Source organism: Candoia aspera, chromosome 4 (assembly GCF_035149785.1).
Source record: "Candoia aspera isolate rCanAsp1 chromosome 4, rCanAsp1.hap2, whole genome shotgun sequence".
NCBI classification, from domain to species: domain Eukaryota; kingdom Metazoa; phylum Chordata; class Lepidosauria; order Squamata; family Boidae; genus Candoia; species Candoia aspera.
In genome coordinates this window covers 75,908,327-75,930,483 of record NC_086156.1, presented here as the reverse complement: position 1 = coordinate 75,930,483, position 22,157 = coordinate 75,908,327, and the positions used below count along the sequence as shown (strand labels likewise).

Genomic DNA, 22,157 nt, shown 5'->3' with positions numbered 1-22,157 from the left:
GAATGAATGAATGAATGAATGAATGAATGAATGAATGAATGAATGATGCCTAGAGCGACTGTGGAAAAAGTAAGAAGGTGAATCTGACACAACAGAAGTATGTGCCTATATTCAGGCCTACTCTGTGATGATAAGAAATGTGAAATAATTACTTCTCTCTCATTACATCAGTGAGTTGACATCTGGCAGCTGTGTTTTAGGTGATCTTTCCCTGTTAGGAAAGAACCAACATCAGGAACCCCTGTGAAGTTGCTGTAATCAGTTAGCATAACATTTTGCTATGAGAGTTGCCCAGATTCTCTCAAGACACCATATGAGTAGGGTTCGTGATGATGAATGAGGCATAATTCAACATTGCTTAGTTATCTGGGATGTGGCCTGTGATGCCCAATGAAGTGGATAGGGAGCTCTCTAAAATGTCTTCTGCCATGTGGGGGCTGGATCTGTACTGCTCCTGGCTCCTTCTGCAGCTGGATAATGGGTAATTTTTTGGATCCAAGAGATGAATAATGCTTCATTGCAGGAGGGGCTGCTACTGGCAGCCTTGAAGAAGGCTGTGGTGCACCCCGCTCCTTAAGAAGTCCTCTCAGGACCCATAAGTACTAGACAATTGTCACCCACTCTCCCAACCTTCCCTTTTTGGAGAAGGTTTGGAGAATGTTGAGGAGAATCAGTTTTGAAGCACCCTAGAGGAAGCACATTATCTGGACCCTCTACAGGCAAGGTTCAGGCCTGCACATGGAATGGTTCTGGACCATCTGCAAAGGTTAGGATTGGGGCACTGTGCTGTGGTAGTTTTGTTCCTTCCCTAGTGGACAGTTCCAGTTGGTGGTGATGGGGCAGGAGAGATTGGCTGGATGACTACTTTCTTGTGCAGTGCCCCAGGAATTGGTTTTCTCTCCTCTACTATTTAACATCTACACAAAGCCATTGAGAAAGGTCATCTGAAGGTTTGATGTCATCAATATATTGATGATACCAACTTTAACATCACTACCCTAGGCCAGATATACTTTGTTTGATTGCAGTTTGGTTTAGTTAATTTTATTTTATTCTATGTTTTCATTAGTTTGTGGACCTGTCTTTTATACTTACTGTTTATTGTATATTGTTCTTGTGTATTTTATCTTGTAAGCTGCTGAGAGTCCTTAGGGATTCAGCAGTCTATAAATATGGTAGATAGTAAATAAATATGGTTGCAGATGTTTCCAAATCACAGGTGGATTATAATCCATTCTGCTTGGATTGTGTATTAAGTTATGTTCATATAATAACATCCAAAGTTATTTTTTGCCAGTTTTTTGTTAAGCCGTTTTCTGACATAGCTTGATATGTAAAATGTGTTATGGAGTTGATGTGAGTAAAACTGAAATTAATTAACTGTAAATTAGTTATTACTAAAACCCCATTGATTTTAATGAAATTTAAGAACTAATCCATATTGCTTGGTATAAACTACCCTTCTCTAGCTTGGTATTTTGCAAATACATTGGACTGTATCTCCATTAGTACTTGCAGCAAAGCTATATTTTATTTATTTAATTTTCAAGAGGTGGATCTGTCTGTCTGTCTGTCTGTCTACACTGCTAGCATTCTGCAGTTCACCCCATGTTGGTGAACCACCTCTGTTGAACTGTTTAAGTAAGAAAAAAAGCTTTACTTCAAAGAAATTGCAGTGACTTGCCAAGATGTGCACGTACAAAAAGTCTTCTACAATTGGTCTTAGGAAAATCCCATTCCCTTCTGTATGTCTTCCATACTTGTAAATTTCTTCATAATATTTATTTCTTAAAGTTAACAAAAAATGATTTTAAAAAATTCTGAAAGAATACATCTCAGACTGCAAATATATGTTAGTCAAGATGAACTGTGACCAATTTTTTTTTAAATAGCACTTTTTATTTTCTCAGTATGTGATTTTAAATACCATAGCTACATTAACACAACCGTGGTTTGTTGAACATATTATGTTATAAGCTGTAGTTGCAGGCTCATCACACTGCCAAAAACAAACCACATTATACCTAATTGTGATTTGTAAATATGTCTACTAGAACTTAGTATTATATCTGCTTGTTTAGTAGTATCTGGATAGCACCATGTTGCATTAAGCTATGTTTGCTTAGTTGGGTTATTGTATTCTGTGAACAAAACATTTGAGGTTTTTAAACACTGTTAATGGCTTAGAGCAGTATTTCCCAACCCTGGCAAATTTTAAGATCTGTGGCATGCTGTCTGGGGAACTCTGGAAGTTTAAGTCCACAGATCTTAAAGTTGCTAAGGTCAGGAAATACAGGCTTAGAGTATTGTAAGGAAGCAAACTGGAGCTTATTAAGTAAATTGGCCAAATAAAACATGGCTTAATATAATGTGTAAATCCATCCTTTATTTCTGAGTTGTACTATACACACACACACTCATTCATTCATTTGTATTTGGTGTATAAAGCACACTCCCAGCTTAAAAAAAAATCCACAAGCAATGAATAGAAAGTCTGCATGCATTTTATATTTTTTGAAGTGTGATGTCTCAAACTAAGTGAAGCTATTTTGACCTGATAATACCATTGGCAATTAAAATTCCATAGAACTTGAAATAACTAAACCAGGGTTTTGACCTTCCAAGTGATATTGGACCCCAGCTCCTATCAGCCCCAACCAGCCTGGCCAATGGTCAGAGATTATGGGAGTTATAGTCCAGTGACATCCAAAGGGCCATAATTCAGTACCGCTAAACAATTATTTAACATAATATTTAAATATCCGAACATACTTATCTGGTGGCAGTATGCAAATAGCGTTTCAGCTGCTCATGGTATTCTGTCTAAAGAAATTACAGGTAGTCCTTGTTAGTGACCACAATTGGGACTGGCAACTTGGTTGTTAAGCAAAGCAGTCACTAAGTGAAACATCACAATTTTACTTCAGCTTTCCTTTGCTTTACAGACCTGTGAAGGTTGTAAATGCAGGCCATTGGTTTCAAAGTTACTTTTTCATCATCATAACTGAGAATGTTCGCTGTTCGAGGCAGTCACTAAACAGTTTCAGGAACAACAACTTTTGCTGATGACATGAGATATTAAAAATGAGATTTTTAGCTAGTTCATCTTTATTGAACTTGTTTTTCAAGTTTTCAACGTCATATCCTGTAATGCATTTACAAATAATGAATTGGAACTGCTGTATATTCCCATCAGGAGAACATGATAGAAAGCATTAGGTCAGAAACTGTTAAGAGGAAGAATCTCCTTAAGGTAATTCACTGCAAATGCAACAGTGTTCTTGCAGACAGTCCTGCATCTATGTACCTTTGCCTGTAGTGAATGTCAGATCCCTGATAAAGTCATCATCAGTGATTATATTCTTAATTTTGATGAAACAGTTATAAAATATAAAATATGGATCAATTGAATATGAGAGTTAAAGAATTATACCTAGTAATTTATTCCACTGAACATCAATTATTCAGTATTTCATATAACCCAAATAGGTGGGTGAAAGAGTCTCCATTGTTCAGTATAATACTGAGGGAGACCTATTAAGTTCAGACGTAATATAATTTTTAATAACATTTTAATACACTTGTTTCATATGTAGCTAACAATATGAATATATTGTTAGCTAATCTGTTTTACTATTGACAGTTGTATAAGGACCATTATTATGTACTTTTGGTTCTTACATTCTGTCTATCTGTATATGTTTATATCTGATCTTTCTCACTGAATCTTGTTTTGTTCATTTATGGAATATAATTAGAATTTGGAAATGACTGGTAGCCAGAGAGGCAGTCATAAGATAGAAATCACATGCTGCACAAAATTGGTCCCAGTCAGAAGTTTGTTGTAGCATTCTGGCCCAGCTGAAGTTTTCAGGCGCTTCTCAAAGGCGGCAGAGTCACAGAGAGCACCATGCTGTGATCTAAAGGTTAAGGATATCATCTTTTGAATCCTTCTTAAGTCTGATGAAAACAATAAGAATATTATGATTATGTAAAAAAAATAGTTGCTTCAGTTTGTTGTTTTATTAATTATTTATAAAACACTTGAACATTTCTAGCTGTACAAATTAAACACACACACACAAATATACGATCAATAGTCAGGACTCCTCAATCTCCCCTGTAGTGTTTGAGCTCGCTTCCTGGTGACTTCGTGAACATGTCCATGTAGTTTCCTTGGCAACAATGGGTATGTTGTTTGTCATTGCTTTCTTTTGGCATACTGTGTGTAATAGTTTAACAAATAACTATCACTGAAGAAGTAATGTGATGGTTAGATGGAATCTTCAGTTTGCAGTGAAGGTGTCTATAACTGATTGCCCCTCATTGAAATAAAAGATATCTTCTTAATATAGAAAAGCTAATATGTTGGACATGTTACATTAGCCTTTGTTCGCCATACTAGTGTTTATATATCCTGTCTGCTGTAGTCTGACTATGTAGCCCAGCCACTTCCCCTCTAGAGCCTCCAGATTTCCAGTTTACTGGGACTTTTGCCTTGCAAAAATAAAACATCAGTATTGGCTATACTGGCCTGTATCATGGATGGAATAATGTGTGTGCTTTAAGAATAATAATTTAAAAAAACCATTCTCAAGTTTTGTTACAAATTCTATATGTTTTTTCTTGTATGGCCTAATACTTATTTTGGTTTTCTTAATTTTTGGAAAAGACAAAGAAGGATTTAGTGGCAGTGCCAGTCCTCTGGAACAGTCTCCCCATGTGTCCTCAGTCTGGCACCATCCCTGAGTGCATTTAGGAAGATCTTGAAGACAGAGAGCATTTTAACCTGCTTGATTCATCTTTTGTTTTACTTTGTTGTGATGTGTTTTTTATTTCTTGTTACTTTATTGTCCAGAAGTTTGTTTCCATTTTTAGACTTATTGTGGACATTTTAAATTTGCTTTCTATCATGTAAGCCACCAAAAGGGACATACAGTTCTCCTGCATATCCACTGGAAATCTCACTTGCCTGCTGACATAGAGCTTTTGAGATGTTGTGTAGAGATTCCAGGCACTAGCCAGACTCACCTCTACTTAGATTGAGTATGTTTGTTGAATCATGTACATTCAGACAAACCTTTGGGACATAATTTGGCAAGGCAAGATATATGCTGAAACTCCTTTTTTTAAAAAAATAAAAATTTATTAAGGTTCAAAACAAAGATAAAAGCTACAAAAAATACAAAAAGAAAAAAGAAAAAACAAAAAAGGTGTGAAAACACAAGAGAATTTTTTTTTCAAAATTACAAAAAGATGTGGCTTCTGACTTTTAACAGCAAGGATATACAAAAATTTCCATAATCAATCTCATATTTAAACCAAAACCACATTATTTCTATAAGTCATTCCACTTTACCACATAATAAAAATCACTAAGTATAGTTACTCCTCCCTCTTGTATTAAAAAAAACATATAAACCTCCTAAACAACTTTCCCCCAAAAGATAACACATATTTAATTATTCCCTTCCCACTACTATTCTATACATTTCTACTATAATAAAAATCAAATTGAAAAACACATAAATTGTCTGCCATTATACTTAATAGTTAACGTCAGTCAAACCTTTAAAGCAAACCAGATAAACATTCTTTTACCCTTATCCCACTTCAAAATAAACCAGAGCATTTACACATCCCCACAATGTACACAGAGCTTTTCTCTTGGATAAATCAAACTGCCCAACTGCCCCCCTCAAAAATTCCAGCTCAAAAAACCTCCCATACATAATGACCCCTTCTTTTTCATGGCATTCCACCAGGAAGTCAGTTTCACTTATTGCTTGCAGATCTCTCTCTCCCTTAAACTTCTCCAACTCCACTCTCCAATCTCCATCAGGCATCTCAATAGAAATCCCAATCTCACTCTTAGAAGAAACATTTCTATCACTGTTGAATTCCTCGATTTCATCCACCACATCCCCAACCTGATGGCACATTTTAGATCTCATATTTTCCACAATGTCCTGAATATCTTGCATAAAAGCTTGGTAGAAGTCAGAAGTAATCTGTTTAAAATCTTCCATGTCTCACACAGTAGATTATGGCACCCCCTAGGAGCTTAACCAGTGAAAGTCGAAGATATGGAAAAGTTCTGGAATGTATTTACACAAGCAAAAGTGAGATAAGCAGACAGTTCCCAAGGGAAAGTAGAAACAGAAGCTGAAGGTTCAAATTAGCCAATTCAGTGTGTAGGAAAATGCTAATATCTTTGAATTCGTACAAAAATAATAGGAAGACAATTGTTACTCTCAATCCTCCTTTATATTTGGAAGGAAAGTGAAGTCCAAAACTTAAAAAAGAATTTTTAAAAAGTATTCCCCAAAATAATGATAAGCACCAAGAGAGCCAGCTTCTCCTCACTGTAGAAAGCCTCTCTTAGGGTACGCATACTTTAAAAAATATATAAATTGGTGATTTAGAAATGGTGTGGCCGGTCTTAGTGTCCCTTTAAGGCTACAGCGCAGCTTGGGAAATGATGACAGCCCCACCTCCCAGCTAAAAGCTTTTACGAGTTGAACGCAAAATGCTGTTTGTGATCTTCTGGCTATAAGCAGCCATCCGGAGGAGAAATAGGATGATTCCAGGCATTCTCCTTTATCCAGAGAACGTTTCTGGGCTTCAGGAAAACCTGCCTGAGCCCAAAAAGAGTTGCTGCATTGTCAGCTCCTCCCACTTAGCCTGCGGGCACAGCTGTTCAGTCCGCCATTCCCCACTGGAAGCCCACGATATATGCTGAAACTTCTGAAGATCAGTTTGCAATACTGTGTTAGAATTAACCTATCAGATGACCCCGTATTTTCATGATTTGAACAGATGTTTGAACTCCAGTTTCTGGGAATGCGCCAATGCTTCAGGATCATGAATCTGTCTGCCCAAAGAGGATAGTTTTATCTTTAAGGAAAACAACCTATTCAACTAATATAATAGAAAAGAAGTGTTACTTAGACCCATATCTACAACCTGTGCCTAACACGCACAGATCCATATGATCTGGCAGAAAAAAGTGAAAGCCCTGAGATTTTGGGGGAATAGTTTTCTTGATCCCAGTGCTATATTACAGAGAGATGAACAAAATGAGTATACTCTAATTAATAATAACAACTTGAAACTTACACATAGTCCCAACAGTTCAGTGTTGGTTGCAGAATATTTCCAAATTATCTTTCAAAATAAATGTACAAAACATAATCTCTAAATGCTGTCAATCCAATTTGCCTTAAAAATAACTTCTTTGTACAAAGGTGACATATTGATTTGTGTTGGTAAGGATATGATCTATAATGAAAATACAGAAGGTTTAATGTGTGTTTTGCTTTTATTTTGCAGATGTTCTCAAACAATGATGAGGCTGTGATCAACAAAAAGCTTCCCAAAGAGTTGCTTCTTCGGTAAGATGCCTTCTGGTTTGTTCAAGGTTTGAAAAGAGGTTTAGATAATATGTGAGTAAGCCAAGATGCTAGTTGACTGCAGACAAAACACTCCAAAGCCTAGGAATTCCCTGCAATCTGGGAAGCTAAATTCCCAAATTTTCTGAATCGTTTGCTCTGTCAGTTTAGTTCTGCTATATGCAATGCAGCCTTTCAACAGATTTAGGAAAGGGTTGCTTACAGGTGATAAAGCACAGTTAGTAAAACCATGCAACTGTGTGTCCCATCTCCTCTTGCTTCCATAAGGAGTCATAACCTGAGCAGTGGCATTATGATTTTTAATCTGTCTACAAATATTCAAAGAAAGCTTATTGAAATGAAGATATTCCTAAAACAAGGTGGAAAATTGTTAGGTTTGTTTCAGATTCCAGAAAGAACCATCGTAGATAAGTGGTGCACCTTTAGGCTATTCTCTAGTATGCTCAACTATCTATGTGTCCAGATCCAAATTTTCTCCAAACATACTGTATTAACCTTTTCTTCTGTTTAGAGAAAAGAGAGATTGTTCCATATTTGGAAAGGGTGTAGAAACACCTACTAGGATATAATCTCCTCAGTGTTTCTCTCTGTTCACAATTGCAGAATTGTAGGTCTCATCCTACAGCAAAAGCCACAGATTTTAGGCTGATTTTAGCAGTCCAGTTTAAGCTTTGTGGAATGAAACATCTAATCCTATTTGTTGTTGTTGTTAGCCTGTGAAATGTTCATAAATTCTCATGCTTTCAAATTCCAGCATTATGGCAAATCTAAATAAGGAAAGGGAAAGTAAAATTTGCCTTCAGAAGAATTTTTTAAAAAGGTCTGCTCGCCAGAATTCAAGTTTATCACATCCTGATGAAGTGATTATGCTGTATCTCATCAGTATGGCCTTAGAGTTAAGACAATAGTTGCCAAAACTTCTATCTTACTTCCATATTGAAAAGTTGAAAAAAGTCCTTCAATGCTATAGCTAGAAATGCTAATGGAATGTTCACCTTGTTTCATCTTCATTTAAGGCAGGAAGAAGGGGATGGCATTTTTTTTTCTTTTTATGTTTCTAGCTGTCACTTTAAATCAGTACCTTAAATCTATGATGTATCTTCAAGTAAAACATGTTTGTGTATTTTAATTACTCAAGCTCGAGAGGAAGAATACGAGGAGTATCTCTAAGTTTTAAGATATGTTCAGTCAAGGACTGTCTTACTCCTTATTCAAGAGAGGAGTTTCTCCCTCTCCTTTCTCTGAGTCTCCCCTCTTGATTGAAAAGAAGCCAAGGAGAGGTTTCATTGTGCTCATATCAGGAAATCAGACCAGGTTCTTTTGGCTTTTGCACTAATGTATATTTTTTCTACTTGCTTCTTAAGACCGACCTTTCTCTTTTTTACTATGAACCCAGCTTCTGCACCTCCAGAGCAGAAGCCTTTTCTGCGACGTACTTTGTGACGTACTTTGCTCCCATCCCCATCAATTTTATTTCAGTTCCTAATCTCTCAGCTTACTTTTTCTTTATATTTGTTTGCATTTAAATCATTTCCTCCGCTGCCTTTAGAAACTCATTTATTTTACTGCTCCCTATCCTAGCAGTGCTTTCGGTCTTAAATTCTTCTTTCTTCCTGACATAAATCATTCCAGGGTAAGAGTCACCATTCTGATGCCTTTCTCCTTCCTTTCTTTATCTTCCCACCCCAAAGAATGATACACACTCTCCTGCTAAGGAAATACACATTTTCCACATAACTGGGGTTTATGTAAAATAATTCAAAATCACTTTATTATACCATTAGCAGTGATATTCAATTCAAAATTTATTTATGGTCCAAGACCAACACTACCAGCAATAATGGCATCAAATGCCATGAAATTTGCATTTCTTATTCCAGCAAAAGAAGCAATATTGAACAATTTTGAACCTATTACTTATGAACTGTGTCTTCCTCCCAGAAAAGTGCATAAAATGGGTTAGGGTACAGTTAGTACTTCTGCCTTCTTCTTGCTTCATCTGCTCTTCCATTTGCCAACTCTTCTACTCACTGTTGCCACACCTTTGCCTGCGCCAGGCTTCTGTCTATTCTGCCACTTTGCACTCATTGCTTCCTACCCACAGGCACATTACAGAAGCACTGCATTAGTCAGCTGGTTATAATATAACTGTAGGTTTTTTGTAACCTATCTGAGGAAAGAGATAATATAATATGTAAGGTAAGTAAAGTCTCCTCAACTTGAGTTCAACTCCTGGTGCATGTACATGGACATGTTATTTTCTTGGTTACGATAAGAAAAAGTGGGTTGCCGTTGATTTTTTTTTCAGAATGTTCTTTTTCCTCCTAGTCTAGTCTTTAGGGATTTCCTTTTGGTTTCCAATCAAAATCTGGTCCTCCTTAGCTTTTTCAAGATCAGCCAACATTGACTAGTTCCTACCATGTACTATGACATAGTACTTTACTTTGATTTTTTTAGTAAGATAATTATTATCAAGAAGTCCTGGAACATAGAATAATGATAGGCCTGTTTGTATTAGTGTGGCTGGGATTCCTTCTGTCACCATAGCTTTTTCAAATCACCTTCTATCGCATAAGTGTCAGTAAAACTGTTTATTTTGCAGAGATTGTATGTTGTTCCATTCACTGCCAATTTTCAGCATCTTATATATCATACATCCATTTTAAATATGTTTAAAATGCTGAAGAACAATCAAAAGTATAACAATTGCATATCCACTTCCATGCCAATGATTGATAAAAGTCCATTAAACAAACTGTCCTAACAGTCAGGAACCACGCTGAGACGAGGAATAGGTCTCTAGTGTTTATTACTGCTACATTAGACAGAAAATCCTAACAAACTGAAGAAGCGTGGGAGAAACCCAGACAGATAAACCCCAAAAGTCAAGGTGGGTCTGATCTGTGTCTCTTTGAATGGCTGCTTAACTCCTCAGTACTACACATGCGTTTTCCCCCCTGGATAGGGGCCCCCTCCTGCTCACTATCAGTGCTCATGACACAAACAGCTTACCGCAAGAGGGAACAGCCTCATAACATATCTGCCTACAGTGCTTCCTAGAACAACCAATTTTTTTATGGCCTTCCTAAATCCCAGTAGGGTGGGACCATACGGAATACAGGGGACTTGCAGTTCCAAAGAATGGAGGCAGCAGTTGGTTCCTGCTGTCATTCTTTGAGGGAAGGGCCCCAAAGAGAGCCAGCTCTTCCTGAACTTATTAGATAACAGTTACAATTGGGAGTAGGCAGTACCAGATACCTGGATCATATATATAGGCCATATAGGGCTTTGAAAATGACAACCAGCACATTGAATTGCACCCAGAAATTAACTGGTAATCAGTGCAGTTCTCAAAGTAATGGTATTATATGGGTGAAAAGATGTGCCTATAACTACCCAAAGGTTCTGAATAGTCTAAAAGGCAGCTCCATGTATGTCTGTAGTCCAAACAGTGACCAAGGCTGGTGTGTTTGTGAGTAGGATCATAACTGGCACACCAGGTAGAGTTTGCAGCAGCCCTTCTGGTCATATCTGTACTGAGCAGGAGGTATAAGTCAAGAAGGGCCCGCATATTATGATCAAGTTTGGTACAGGGGAGCATGATCACATCCAGAACTAAAATTGGAATATTCCTGGAATTGGATGGCTTCCAAACCCAGACCCACTCCATAATTGCTAGGATTGGGCCTAAACCTGTTCTTTTTCACTAAGACCCTAACAGCTTCCAGGCACTGCAACAGCATCTTGACTTCATTTGTTCACCTAGAGTGGAGTATTTTCAGTATGATTTCATATCCATGTCCAAGGATTAGAGATATTTGCCTTTGGAAGAGAAAGTCATAATTTTTAGAAATCTTATGAATTTTCTAGGCACTTAAAACATGTAATCATTTTCATCTCCCATATTATGTGAGAACTAGAGAGTTTTGTGTAGTCAGAATTAAACATGAAAGAAGAGATTTTCAAACTTTTTCAGGCTGCAGAACCTATTGGTTAAAAATAAATTCCTGGAAATCCTGATCAAGAGCTAACGCTGTAGTGATAAAAAATTGGTTGTTTTTGAGTGAACTCTTTTTCTTTGCTCATAGTCTTAGAACACAGTTTGAAAAACTCCAGTCTAAAGGACTATACTAAAAATTGCACTGGATGGAAATAGGAAGACATGCAAATCAGTTTGAACACATGGAAGTTTTTGCTGTCTGACACCAGGTTTTGCCAGCAGAATAGAGAGATATAACCAAAAGGATTAGGCCAGGTTGAGGGTAATTCTAAACAATTTCCAAAACGTTACATCCTGTAGAATCTCCAGAAGACCCATCCCCTCTTCTGGACTGGATAAGGAGATCAGCACAGATTTAGCCAGACTAACGATAACTCATCCTCGGCAGATGGCAGCACCTAGCTAACCTTGCTGCTCTCAGAAAAGCTGAATGTGGTCAGACCTGATTAGCAGAGACACCGACATTGGTGTTGCACCATCTCAACAAAAAAACTTCCCTTTTCTATATGGGCGTCATAATGTTGCATGCATGTACATAAGGGGTGGAGTTTGTATTGAGCTATTGTGACACTCGTTCTGTCATTTTAATGAAATTGTTGTGTTCTGTGGATGCCTCTGCTAGGTAGTACTTGGATAAAAGACAACAGGAAAACCCAGGGCTCAAGCTAGAATGGAAAAAAAATCTCAGAAGAAGGCAATGGCAAACCAATACCATATTGCTGCCAAAAAAATTATGCATCTGTGAAGTCACTAGGAGTTGAACTTGATTTGAGAGAGTCTTTACCCTTTTAAACATTTGCTCAGCTGTAACTGTGCTATTTTGATTTCTTAGAATTGGGCTCCTTGACTGCAATCCTAGATGTACTTTTGTAGGAACAAATTGGACAGGTATCAGTGGAATTTTCTTCTGTGTAAAGGGATTTGCAGGATTATATATGAGATTTGTGGCTGTTCAGTTGATAGAAAATTTAACTTGGATGTGGTTCAGACTTAGCCACAATATAATTGGATGGCCATGGGCAAATTACTGTTCTCTTGTATCTGTAAAAATAGCAATTATAGCCTACTATGTGGGATAAATGAGAAAGATATAATATGGTATTTATTTTTATTTTATTTAAATGTATCCCATAGTTTGAATCATACTCATTTTGTTGTTAATTTTACAATACTGTGGTAAGCCCAGAGCTATTCATTAGAACTAGGGATGAACAGTCTGTTTTTGATCAGTATCATTATGCTTACTCATAAGTCCATTCTGATTAGCTTCCATATTTTTTAAATGCATACAAAATATGATAGTAGAATGTTAATTAGTCCCTCAGATCTTGATTTATTAATTTAAAGATAGTGAGATCTATAGCAATATTTTTTGTTCATTTGTGATGCAAACTGAAGCCTAGGCTTGAAATAATCAGGATTGTGTGTCTCTAAAACTTAAGGCTGTCCCTTTAAAATATTTTTTTCAACCTCAGATGAGATTCTCACAAATGTATAGCAGATTACCATATTTAGTTCAACACAAAAGCAGAATAACAAGTTAGATAGTATACATCCCACTGCTCAGTCTGTAAATTTTTTGATTCCGGTCTGTCAAATGTTACTGTGGACTTGCTCGTTATACCAGTTTTACACTCTCATTTCTTGACTCAACACTGGCAGTTTCTTTAGGGTGAATACCAGAGAACAGCGGTGTTCACTTTCTTAAATGTGAGCAGTCGATTCTAATGTTACAAGTGAGATCTGGGAACTGATAGCAAAAAGCTACAAATCTGTTTAGCTCTGGCTCTTGATATGGTATTCAGCAAAAGGCTATTTCACATTATGGAATTAAGGAATTAATTTAAACTGCTTTGTCATCATGCCTTGGCTGCTAAAAAGCATCCCTTAGATTGGTCTTTCCCTATTATAGAGCAGAATAGTTAGTATTTAAAGTTAGCTTAAGGGACGCGGTGGCGCTGCGGGTTAAACCGCTGAGCTGTCGATCGGAAGGTCGGCGGTTCGAAACCGCGCGGCGGGGTGAGCTCCCGTTGCTCGTCCCAGCTTCTGCACACCAAGCAGTTCGAAAACATGCAAATGTGAGTAGATTAATTGGTACCGCTTCGGCGGGAAGGTAACGGCGTTCCGTGAGTCATGCTGGCCACATGACCCGGAAGTGTCCTATGGACAACGCCGGCTCCAAGGCTTTGAAACGGAGATGAGCACCGCCCCCTAGAGTCGGACACAACTGGACTTTACGTCAAGGGAAACCTTTACCTTTACCTAAAGTTAGCTTGCCTATTGGTTATCATAGCATTTTGCTATAATTGTACTATATACTGTAAATAATTGTTTCTGGCTCCTGAAATGTGTTTTTTCTAATTTTTCTACTATTATAGCATATGAAGATTAAAAATGTGTATTAATATGACTCCTTTCTTGAACACATTGTTAGTGGATAGAGTTTATTTGTTTGAGATGTAGAAAATATAATAGCCATGATGCAAATTGTACACTCTGAGCCTAATCCTCTAGGCAGGTGCTTGAAGATTAGACACATGTTGTAACTCACCTGAAATTCTCCATTGCTGTTTATTAATCTGGAAATTGGATTACATGAGATTCAGTCTTGCAGTCACCCAAAACCATCTATTTGCCTATGAATCTCAACGTACTTTGAATTTTAGTCTGTACTTAACCTTGATCAGCTTTCTGTTAGTAGATTTTTTTAACTATGACATAAGTTATGATCTTGAAGCCTTTGATAAACTGATTGGCTGTGGCAGCTGGTGAATTAATTATTGCATTGGCCTTTGTCTTTCCATATGGAAGATTGTCCTGTACATATCAATGACTTTTAATCTCTATTAATAATATAAAGCCTAATGCTGCATCTCACCCAAAATCCATTTAGTCTAGTACTCTGCTTCCACAGCGGCCAACCAGATGCTTCTGGTTAATAAAGCAACATCCTTCAAAAATAATAATTATTATTATAATAGCCTTGATAATTTTTTGCGTTTACCAAATGTTTCAGTATAGCAATAGGGCCTGGGAGTAGGACAGCATACTTGTTTTGCTGCCCTTTTTTAAAGTAACCAAGCACTTGGAGTATTCTTGAGTTAAATTTTGCATCTGAATACAGGCCTATTCTTGACACAAGCATTTCTGAGTTTTAACACCAGCAAACTACTGGCTTGCTATTGGGCAGATCAAAAAAGCAGTTTAGGTAGTGCTAATTGATACTGCTTAACCTAGATGTTGAGCATTTGATTTTTTAATCAAATTCTCCTGAAAGACATCAGGGTTTTTTTTCAGTGTGAAAATTACAATTTTCCTTAAAATTAATCCAGCTACCCTTAAAAACGTTCAATGCCCTGGTGTCATCCCATTCTATCACCACATCTCTACAATGTGCGTTAGATTAAGAAAAGAATTTCGAACCTGGGCCTCAATAGTCCAGGTCTAGTACTTAGCAACATAACTGTACGAACCTTTGTCTTTTGGACTGATTTTTTGTAGAGAGCTATACATCTGGTACTACATTAGAGAATATTTTCAGAAATGCATTCTCCTATGGAAATAAAATGCAGACTGGCCCTCAAACCACTGCATTTTAAAATCTTGAAGCAGACTATTACCTATGAAAGTATATGCCACAACAAATTGGTAAGTTTTCAAAGTACTGCAAGACCTTTCCGCAGATCAAACTGGGAATACTTCCTGACAAACTTAATTGTGTGCCTTGAGGAATCTCTGCTTTTGAGAATTTATAATTAAACATTTATCAGAAATAGTTTTGGGAACTGGAAACTTTTTGCATGCTTGCTGTGAAAATTTATTAATGCAAATGCATATAAGACTTTGAAAGAGCGCTTTATCAAGGGGATTGTCTTACAAATGGGCTTCAGTTTCTGCAAGACAAAGACTGGTGTGTTTTCGTACAGAATTATTGCATAAGCGCTTGTTCCTACATTTCTTGATATCAAAGAATGTCTTGGCATCTCACATATGGGGGTGTCAAGTGAAAAGCGTTACTTTTTTCTCCATTCAGTTGCAGTAGGTGTTCAATGGGTAGCTTCCAATTTTGATGACTTTGCATTAGGAATTTTTCACTGTGCCTGCCACTGAAGGCTTGTTTGCCTCTTCCCATTGCCAGTTTATCATATACTAGAAATCCAAGAAGAAGATGGAAGAATGAAATAGAAGTATCAGCATCTATTCAACATCTTCTTTCTTTTACACATTTTGGTATTGGTGGCAGTTACACACTGGTAGAAATCAGAAAGTATGAATAATAGTGCCAGCAGTGAACTATAATTGGAACTTCCTTGATATGCTGTAGTGTGGCTGGTTGTGTCATACTGCACAGACAAACAACATTACGTGTCATTAAGCCAGGTTGTGACTTATCAAACTTTATCATTATATATAAACCCATTCTGTAAACATACTGTAGTTGGTTTTCCAGTACAAACCGTAGTTAAAAGCTAACTGATGTTTACAGTTCTATACATACAAATGCAGCATTCTGGCTGATTCCTGATTGGTTTTTATGCACCATCCACTGGGAAACAGATGGGAGGCAAGAGTGGTTTAAGAAACTGCAATTGCCCCAAAGATGTATTTGTTTTTCTTGGCACTTTTCCTAAACTAATCCTCCTGCTACAAACAACCTAGCAACAAGAGTCTGTCCAGTTGCCTTCCTTCTAAAAGCAGAGACTAGCTAGTTTCATAGCCGCTACTAGAGCAAAAGGAGATTCAAAGTCACCACCATAGAGTTGAAGTTGCTTAATAGAACTTCATATTCAAATCACCATTTTACTGTCTGCAGATAACCTTGACTTTTACAATCTCAGCAGCACAGATACTGCAGTACGAGAATGCGATTTGTTTGTTGCTTAACTTTCTAGTCTTGGTGAAATATCTTTCAAGAGATGTTTTAAGAAGAACTCCCAACTTGCTGACCAATTAATGACCCTAGAAAGATATGTGCTGTTGTTTGCAGCTCTCCCAGAAGGCTCTCCCAGAAGGCTAACATACATTGATTAAAAGCTAGGTTTTTTACACCATGGGATGCCAAACATCAGCTAGAGATTAATAATTTCAACTCTTCCCCATCACAAAGTACCCTCCTATTTTCTTCTGAGAAGAAGAAAAAAAATTAAAATTTAAAATGCACTGAACTTTTTGGAAATTATGGTAGTTCTTTGGGAGCTTTATTTTTCCAAAGACATACTTGTATTTTATATCTATTGTATATAAGTACTTCTACCACCACACCCAAACTGTAGCTTAGAGACATGATTCCCTGGCATTTGCTTCCCTAGCATCTGCATTCCAAGGCATTCTGTAACCATGAGGTCCCAGGGTTGGATGGGGAGGGTTCTTTTAATGATTCTAGAGATGTAGTAAGGATTCCAAAATTAATTATAGAATGAGGTTGTGGCAGCACAGATGACTGAGAAATGTATTTGAAAGATTTCCATTGTACTGTGTTTAGTACAGGATGAAAATGAATGCCTTGGGAGGGGAGGGGAACCTGACGTCATTACACAGACCAAATGTTCAGGCATGGAACCCAGATCGCGTTCTTTGTAAAAGGTTGACAGCTATTGTCATGGATATGAAGGATATCTTGCTTTCATTGTGGGCAGACTGATCACTTTAACCAAGTAATGTCAACAGCATTACCCTAAAACCAATCTCAACTCTTTGGACATCTTCATAGCCATCTGCTACTTAGCCAATGTAACTAAGCTGCCATAGCTTTTATATCAATAGTGGAATATATGTTCCGATATTGCCAGAAACTTGGGGGCAAGTAGAAAAAAGAGAGCATCCCAGAAGAAGGAAGAGGTATCACATAGAACCTAGTGAATTTGGATAATAACTTTCTCAGGAAAACCTTAGTCCCAGGGAGGAAGAACTGCCCACTCACTGCCAAGAAGAGGTATAAGAGTATCTGAACAGTGACAGTAAGAATGTAATATATATGTAATATCCAGTGTAATATTAGTAGAGAAAGGAGAGTTTTCTTGAAAATAAGGGGAAAAATTTAATGAATAAGGGGAAAAAGTTTTTAAATCTTATAGCACGTCTCTTTCCAATCCTAATGTTCCCTTCAAAATTATTCTGTGGTTAGATTCATGCATTATTTTAAGCCTTAGTGTGGTTTGTGTGGCTTTGGCTTACTGTGGATTCATAAAACATTGTGGTGTATATGCCATCGTTCATGACTTCGTTGTGTTAACCAAACTAATAGTAGTTTATTCAATAAACTGGGTTAAGCTGTGGCTTTGTGTGAAGTGTGAACCTAGGGCTTGGTAATGGAGAGGAAGGTTCTGTTGGGATGGGGGGGAATGGTTTAAATTAGTCCTGTGCTATTCTGTTTGGAACGTAACTGTGTAACTGTTTTAATACTGTGCTCTCGATTTAGACAGTAATAGTGGGGCAAAAGAGAAAGTGTTGTCTTTAATTTATAACATGCATCAAATCAAATCTCACCCTAGGTTTTGCATTTACTTCTAGAGAATGTTCATGCCTGGACTTCAGCAACCACCTAAACTAGTCTAGACCTTTCTTAACTACCCTTACAAAAGTCAGATCTAAATCCAAAGCTTTGCTAGTACATTTTACTTAACTTCCATTCAATAGGTAATGTCTACTGAAAATCTCTGATGTTAGAGCAGTGTTGAATTAAGATTCCCAGTGGCTGAGGGTGGGGCTTCAGTGCGTGAAGAATTCCTTACTACTAATAAAATATTCCTCAAAGTCAAGATCTTCATGATAAGATATCTTTTAATTGCATCATAATGATATCTGATATCAAGAATGAGGATAGATTTATACTTTATAATTACAACCATATTTTAAAACAATCTTTTGTGATGTATTGTGAGTTTTGTGATTTAATATTTGGTTTATTCCCTTTTGCTGTTAACAATATGGTACTTTTTGGTCTGAGATTCCAAATAATAAGACTTTTTAAACTAATAAATATCACATTTATAGTACAGGCATTGTAATTTAGATTGCTTCTATCAGTAGTTTTAATCTTTGTCTCCACAACTTTAACTAATTTTACTTGTTTTAGTAATTTAATCACTAATTCTGATTTGCCAATTTAAATTGCAAGTAATGCAGAAGCATAAGCTCCAATTAACTAAAGTTAGGTACATGATCCAGTTGCATTATCTTAAGGTATTAAAAATTGAGTTGTAAAATCTTTACTATACTTCAATTATTAATAAATTAATAATATATTATGCCTTGAGATACACAGTTTATTGTTGCAATAATCAATCTGTATCCTATTAAATGGTTGCTTTAAATAAGTGACCACTCCCTTGGCTAATTTTTTTTTTCCCTGATTAAATGTCTTATTCTACTTTAAATTTTCAGAACTGAATCCTGGGATATTGAAACCAGGCTTCCAGACAAAACTCTTGGTAGCTCTTGTTTAAGTCATTTGTTACTAACAATTTTGCAAAAGACTCCATACATTTAGTTATTTGTTTGTGTGTGTGTTTTAACAGAATATTCTCCTTTCTGGATGTGGTCACTCTATGCCGCTGCGCTCAGGTCTCCAGGGTAAGAAAGTTTGCATACTAGTACTGGTAAGGCTTTCTCTCTTAGGTATCTCCAGGTTGACATCTTGAAACCCAGGAATCAAATCAAATCTTTATTATGGTCATAGACCAGCATATGAAACCCAGGAATGTGTCAGCTTTAAGTAATATTTCAGTGTGAGTCCGTGTTCTTCCACCCTCTCTGCAGTTTATGTGTTGGTAATAGTATCAAAAACTTTCACTCATTGTGTTACTCTGACATACAGACTCTCATGTTGCTTAGCTGTGGAAAATGGTGGGCCTGCAGTTGATGTCTTCTCCTCTTCTGTAATTCATGTTCACGGTCCAGGGTAGCAAGAATTCTGGATGGGCATGGGTGAGGGAGGTCTTGCAAAATGGACTTTATACATAGAGACTACAGAGATCTCTATGTGAGCTAATACTTGGCTCCAATAATTAAATGCTTGGCTAGGGAAAAAAAACCATAAGAAGCTCAGGCTCATATTTTGCTGGACACCATCAGGAATGAAATTTTAAAACTGGAGATCAGTTACTGAGAACACTTTCCTGCATGCCTGTGAGGTTCATCTGTCTCATATACATGCACATGGTATACTTCAGAGGAGATCTTGTTTAATGGTGAATGGTATAGGCCATGAACAGAGTAGCACAGTTATTATAATTCACAATGTGAATTTGGTAATATGATTTAATAATCCTGGTTTATTCTGTGGCACATTCTTAATATGTGTCTATTATAAGTTTTTTGCTGTGTACCAGATATATTGGACTTCAATTCCCATAATTCCCAGTCAGCGAGACTGCAAAATCCTGAATGTGGATTTTGGGAGTAGTTATTCTACACTTTTAGAGAATACTGTGTTGAGAAAGTTATCTTAACTTTTAAGGGTTCCTTACTTCATACATTTGATAAAGCATGGGGTAGCTCCATGTTAAATTAATGTTCTACAGCTGCGAAGTAGACACATTCCATGTTAGGGTTTGTAAAAAAAAACAAAAAACAAAGCACTAAGAATAAAACCGCCATATTGCCATGTATTTATACATGTATAAAATTATATGTTTATGGAATTTAACATGTCCCATCTTAAAAAAAAGAAAGTGCAAAAAGGGAAATCCAATTACTGTAGTCAGAAGGTTGGAATGTTACAGTCTAGGGCTGTGCAAATCCTTCAGAACAGGTACTTTGCAGTACCTGGCGCATGCACGCAGCGGGCAATTGGAGCAGCTTCTAAAACAGCTGCACAAGCCTGGAAAAAGTCTCAACTGCTTTAATGATTCACAACTCTTTTGAAAGATTTGCATAACCTTGTTGGAGTCAGTAAAATCTGCACTGGGAGACATAATTGTGAAAAATAAGCTTTGCTTGGAAGCATTATTGCAAAAACAATAAAAGAGTTTAAAGGATTTTTGAAAGTATGAAATATAGCATGAGTCTCATGAAACAATACAGACATCTTTTTGAAAAGGGGAAGGCAGATATATAATCTGTTCACTGATTGAATTAAAGCTTCTTTGCAGCTTCTCATACTTCATAAAGAAGGCTTTTTGCTGCTTTAAACATCTGGGCTTTATATGATAATACCATCTGATTTAAACCAAAATAAAGTAGTCCAAGCAATTGTGTTGTACATTTCAGTATTATATTCATTACACAGAGTCTTTACTCTTAAAGGGTCATGAGGTATTATTATTTGGGAAATGGAAGTGTGGAAGAGTCAGCTATGGGTTGTCCATGCATGTGTGTATGTATCCTCTGTAATTTCTTAGACGTTCTGAATGTAAAGATTTAAATGGTTAGCAACAGAAAGATTAACTCAGATCTGATTTACGTGTTGTTTTAAACTGATACGTGTTTAGACTTTTTGTGCTTGAATGCATTGAATCTCGTGAGGAAGTACCTCACTGACAATATTATAGTTACTGGAGGATAGCAGCTTTGGTGTGGCTTAAATCAGTACAGAAGTTTTATCTGCCTTCTGTTTTCCCATATTTAGAGGTATATATCTAACATTCTTTTCTCAACATTCTATCTATTTCATTACAGGCATGGAATGTCCTAGCTTTGGATGGTAGCAATTGGCAACGCATTGACCTGTTTGATTTCCAGAGGGACATTGAGGTATAATTAAGTGACAGGCAAAGGATTTTCTCTGGTTGAACTATAATTACTGTACTGCCTCAGATTAGTAACAAACCATGTCATCTTTTGCAGATCTCAAGAGAGAAATTGTTAATTTTTACTCCTAGTTCCTAAGAGCCTTTAAAGTTATAGTATGCTTTAGATGGTAAAACTACACTGAGTTGTACTGTGTATATCTCTGTATGAATTTATTCAGTATCATCTGTGCACAAAGACATATATCCCTAATCCGAAAATATCTCTTTATTAAAGAAAAATCCATTATGTGTGGGGAGGTAATAATCCTCTCGATTTGAATGTTGTACCTTATGAATATTGTATCTTTGAGGTATATCTAGCATTGAGCAGCATGAAGTGATCTTCAAGTGTAGAGGTGTGGAGTACCATTAAAAGTCACCATATTAAAGGTTATTTGGTTTAGATTTTTAGTAAAGAAATGAAAAGTAGTAAGGGTACCACTTGGTTTTTTTTATCTTGGGCACTTTTCCAGGCATTTCTCCTTATGCAGTTCTTTATGTGACAGCTATTGCCCTAAGGGTAAACCTCAATAGGAAAAAAATTACAAAAGCTGCATAGACTTTGAAAAGTAGTTAACTATGGTGTTTTGCCCCTTGTAAATGTGTCTGAACGTTTTCTCGGTGCTTCTAGCCAAATTAGCTAATTTTTGCCTATCTAGCACCCAAGTCTATGCTACTGAACAAAATACCTCTATTGTTTCCATCACAAACTATAATAGAAAGCCAAAGTCAGCTTTCTGTAAGAAAACCAGCCCTTGACCCCCCCTCCCCCCAGTATAATCATATGAGCCTGGAATCATGATTATGTGACTAAGTTAGCTGCAGGGTCTTTTGTAGGCACAAACTGAGAAAGAATACAGCACAACAGACAACATCTAAGGTGGATTGAATGACAGCAAATTAAATTATGATTTGTGCTTATGCTTGAAAATATTCAGTTGACCAGTTTGCCACAGAGAGGAATCTTAGTGCCACAAGCTTAGCACATACAGTAGAAGCTTCAGCTTCTATGAA

At 36.8% G+C, this 22,157-nt stretch overlaps 2 protein-coding genes across 3 annotated transcripts in view; both read left to right on the top strand.

The window, feature by feature from the left end:
- The window catches only part of MED1 (mediator complex subunit 1), a 249,068-nt gene that overhangs the window by 62,946 nt on the left and 163,965 nt on the right, over nt 1-22,157 (top strand). The window lies entirely within an intron of this gene.
- Nucleotides 1-22,157, top strand: part of FBXL20 (F-box and leucine rich repeat protein 20) — a 67,722-nt gene that overhangs the window by 18,555 nt on the left and 27,010 nt on the right. For both annotated transcript variants that reach the window (XM_063300629.1, XM_063300628.1), the window contains exons 2-4: nt 7,333-7,394; nt 18,930-18,984; nt 21,031-21,105. In XM_063300629.1, the coding sequence (XP_063156699.1) occupies nt 7,333-7,394; nt 18,930-18,984; nt 21,031-21,105 (192 nt within the window). The remainder of the gene's footprint in view (nt 1-7,332; nt 7,395-18,929; nt 18,985-21,030; nt 21,106-22,157) is intronic.